Source organism: Otolemur garnettii, unplaced genomic scaffold (assembly GCF_000181295.1).
Source record: "Otolemur garnettii isolate 467f Iridium unplaced genomic scaffold, OtoGar3 scaffold00021, whole genome shotgun sequence".
Lineage (NCBI taxonomy): Eukaryota > Metazoa > Chordata > Mammalia > Primates > Galagidae > Otolemur > Otolemur garnettii.
The window spans coordinates 17,770,669-17,773,944 of record NW_003852416.1 but is presented as its reverse complement, the minus strand read 5'-3'; the positions used below and the strand labels follow the sequence as shown (position 1 = coordinate 17,773,944).

The window sequence follows — 3,276 nt, the reverse complement described above, 5'->3', positions numbered from 1 at the left end:
GGACTGAATCCTCTCTCCTCTATAATAAACTGTATATTTTTTTCCAAAACTCTGCTGTTGTTTTGTGATTCTTGATAAAGTCTTTTTTTTTTTTTTCCTAATGGAATAAACTGGTACAAACTGTTTTGGGGAAGGGTGGGCAAGTAGGCAGATGTCCAAGAAGAATGGGGTGAGAAGGAAAGTGTTTAAAAGCTGTACCTTAATATGCTAAGACCCTTTTTTTTGTTTGTTTGTTTGTTTTTAGGATAAGGAAGCCTGCGTGGGTACCAACAATCAAAGCTACATCTGTGACACAGGACACTGCTGTGGACAGTCTCAGTGCTGTAACTACTACTATGAACTCTGGTGTAAGTCCTTATCCAGGGGTTTCTTGGTGTTCCAGGGTCCCAGTTATTACTTCTGCTCCATAGGAAGCCAGGGCCTGCTTATCCCTTCTCTGATTATCTCGGAGATAATTTTGGTGAACAGAAGGGCTTGCTTATAGAGGGGGAAAATTCTGGTACTTTTTGGACACCATGGGCGGAAGATGTCAGAATATGGTCTGAACCAGGTCTGGGGCAAAAGCTCCTGTCTGGGGTTCTCCTTGACATCCTCTCCATTTTGTGCTGAGTAGCTGACAGCAACCTAGATCCTACCTTGGGCCAGGCTCACTGTCTTTGCAAAGAGAGGCTGTAAGCCAAGCTACTGTGAATGTCAGGGTGAGCTCTAGATGCCCATAATGCCAGGGGCTTCTAAAATTCCCCATGGAGCCTCACAGAGCTAGCTGCCTGTTTCAGAGGGTCCGTCTTATAGGAAGAATTTTTCCCTGGGTTCCTGCCTGTAGACCTCTCCAGGAGAAAGGAGGTCTTGAGATTCAACTCCTTTTGTTTTTCCCCATTTCTCAAGTTGAAGCATCTGGGGGCTTCCCCAGTGTGTCTAATCTGTCCTTGTCAGCTAAATGCCATGTGGAGATAATCCCTGTCTTACCACTGGTTTGGTTGAGGCCAGGACCACTTGAATCTTCCAGGGTTGCACAACAGTGGTGATATAGTTATGGTCTTTAGGGAGTGACCAGGGTTGCTTCAACTAACACTGTACTCTGACCCTACTGGAACTCAGATGAGACAGTGTAGGAGGCTGGACAAAGAATGAGAGGTTGGGGACGTGCTTGGGGCAGAGAGACCCCAGGTGACTGACATTGCAGTGGTTCTTACAATAGTCTCTTGAGAGATTATTTCCTCAGATAATTCTTAGCCCTTATCATTGCCTCCATTTGGAAACAGACTTTGGGCTTGTTTGTGAAACCAAGCTCTGACTATCACAGTCGTTCCTTTCCCCCTTCTCCTCTCCCCATTCCTCCTATATCAGTGATGTGCTAAGAAAGCAGCCTGAGGGCTATTGTTTGGACCAGAAAGGAAATTAAGCTCTTTGCTGGGAAGTGTCTCCTGAAATGCAGTTAGTTGTGTCTTGTACCAGCAGGACCGGTTCTTCTAAATAGGACCTCTGTCTCGCCCCTCCTTTTTCCTTTAAAAACCAAGGCCTGGCTCATCTCCATTTCCAAGGAATTCCATGGGCAGTCCATCACAGGAGGGGACAAGCTCAAAATGTCCCCACCAGACCTCGGTATCTGTAAGCAGTGAAGGAAGACACAGAGTCATTGTTGCTATTTTAGAAGGGGTGGGGCTGAGAAACTTACTGAAGGACTCAAAGTGCCAAGCAGGTGGAGGCCTATGTTTAAATGTTTTAAAATGCAGATAACCACAGGGTTCAAATTCTCCTTCCCACCCACAGAGCTATAGTTTGTTTTTCTGGGGCCTGGCCCAGGCAGCATCAGTTGCAAAAAGGAACAGAGTTGCTGATGGCCCCATCTCAGATTGACAGAGCCTCCGGAACCTTTGGCAGAACAGACTCAGTAGCACCAAAATTGGGTCACCAAAAGCAGGTGTGGGAGGCAGGGTGGTGGCAGACAGGGAGACCAAGATGGCAGGGCGGTAGTCTAGGAACCAGGTGCTTCAAGAAAATCAGAGGAAGAGCTGCACGATTGGCTAATTCTCTGTTGTATTATGGTCAGTTGGAGAAAAGAGGCCAGAGACTAATGTCAAGATGGAGAAAAGACCCCTTATTATACAAGTCAGCACATGCTTTCCAAGTTCTGGAGGGATAGGGATTATAGAATCAACATGTCCTTTCTGTCTGTGCCTAGAAGTGACTTCTTGATCAGAAGATGCCCAGTGTGTATCTCAGGACTTCCTTTGGTTTTCCTCCTTATTAGGGTCATGACTTCTGCCTGAAATATAAGAGGGAGGTTGAGGCTCGGTGCCTGTAGCTTAGTGGTTAGGGTGCCAGCTACATAGAGTGGAGCTGGCGGGTTGTTTAGCCCAGGCCTACTAAACAACAATGATAACTACAACAAAAAAATAGCTGGGCATTGTGGTGGGTGCCTCCTGTAGTCCCAGCTACTTGGGAGGCTGAGGCAAGAGAATCGCTTAAGCCCAAGAGTTTGAAGTTGATGTGAGCTGTGACGCCACAGCACTCTGAGGGCGACGTAGTGAGACTCTGTCTTAAAAAATTTAACCGGGCGTGGTGGCAGGTGCCTGTAGTCCCAGCTACTCAGAAGGCTGAGGCAGCAGTGTGAGGTTGCAGTGAGATACCGCAGCACTCTAACTTGGGCAACAGAATAAGATACTGTCTCAAACAGACAAACAAAAGTCCACCTCTATCCTTGTCCATCAGTGCTGTGAATAGAATTTGGCAAACTGCTAGATAGTTTACTCAGCAATGCCCTTTATGTGGCTGTCCCAACAAGGGAGCCAATCAAGATTCTTAGATCATTCAGTAAGCAAAAATGATCTAGCAAATTGAAATTGGACTGGGTCACCTGAGCAGGTTGCCTTCCTTCTGAAAAGTAAAGAATTTTAGTAGCAGATTTTTTGGGGGGGCCCTTTTATAAATCACACTGTGAGTTAACCTTGAAGATCATCTGTTTTGAAGGGAGAATGGAAGGACTGACCAGGTGCTAATCCTCGAATAAGTACTGCATTAGGGATCCCAGGAAGTTTTATTTAAAACTAGTCTTAATTACAGGAGAATCTTCACTTCCTTACAGGCTGAGTTTAGTACTGGAAAGTGAAGTGTTTCTGCTTGGACATAAAGAAAGTGAGGCAACCCTTTCTGTCCTGTCCAAGGAGAACTTGGCTTTGAGGACTGAATCCTCTCTCCTCTATAATAAACTGTATATTTTTTTCCAAAACTCTGCTGTTGTTTTGTGATTCTTGATAAAGTCTTTTTTTTTTTTTT

General features: G+C 45.5%; 1 protein-coding gene across 3 annotated transcripts in view; it reads left to right on the top strand.

Moving 5' to 3' along the window:
* WBP1L (WW domain binding protein 1 like) overlaps positions 1-3,276 on the top strand; it is a 79,557-nt gene that overhangs the window by 59,688 nt on the left and 16,593 nt on the right. For all 3 annotated transcript variants that reach the window (XM_003787212.3, XM_023511793.1, XM_003787211.3), the window contains exon 2: positions 245-347. In XM_003787212.3, coding sequence (XP_003787260.1) covers positions 245-347 — 103 coding nt within the window. The remainder of the gene's footprint in view (positions 1-244; positions 348-3,276) is intronic.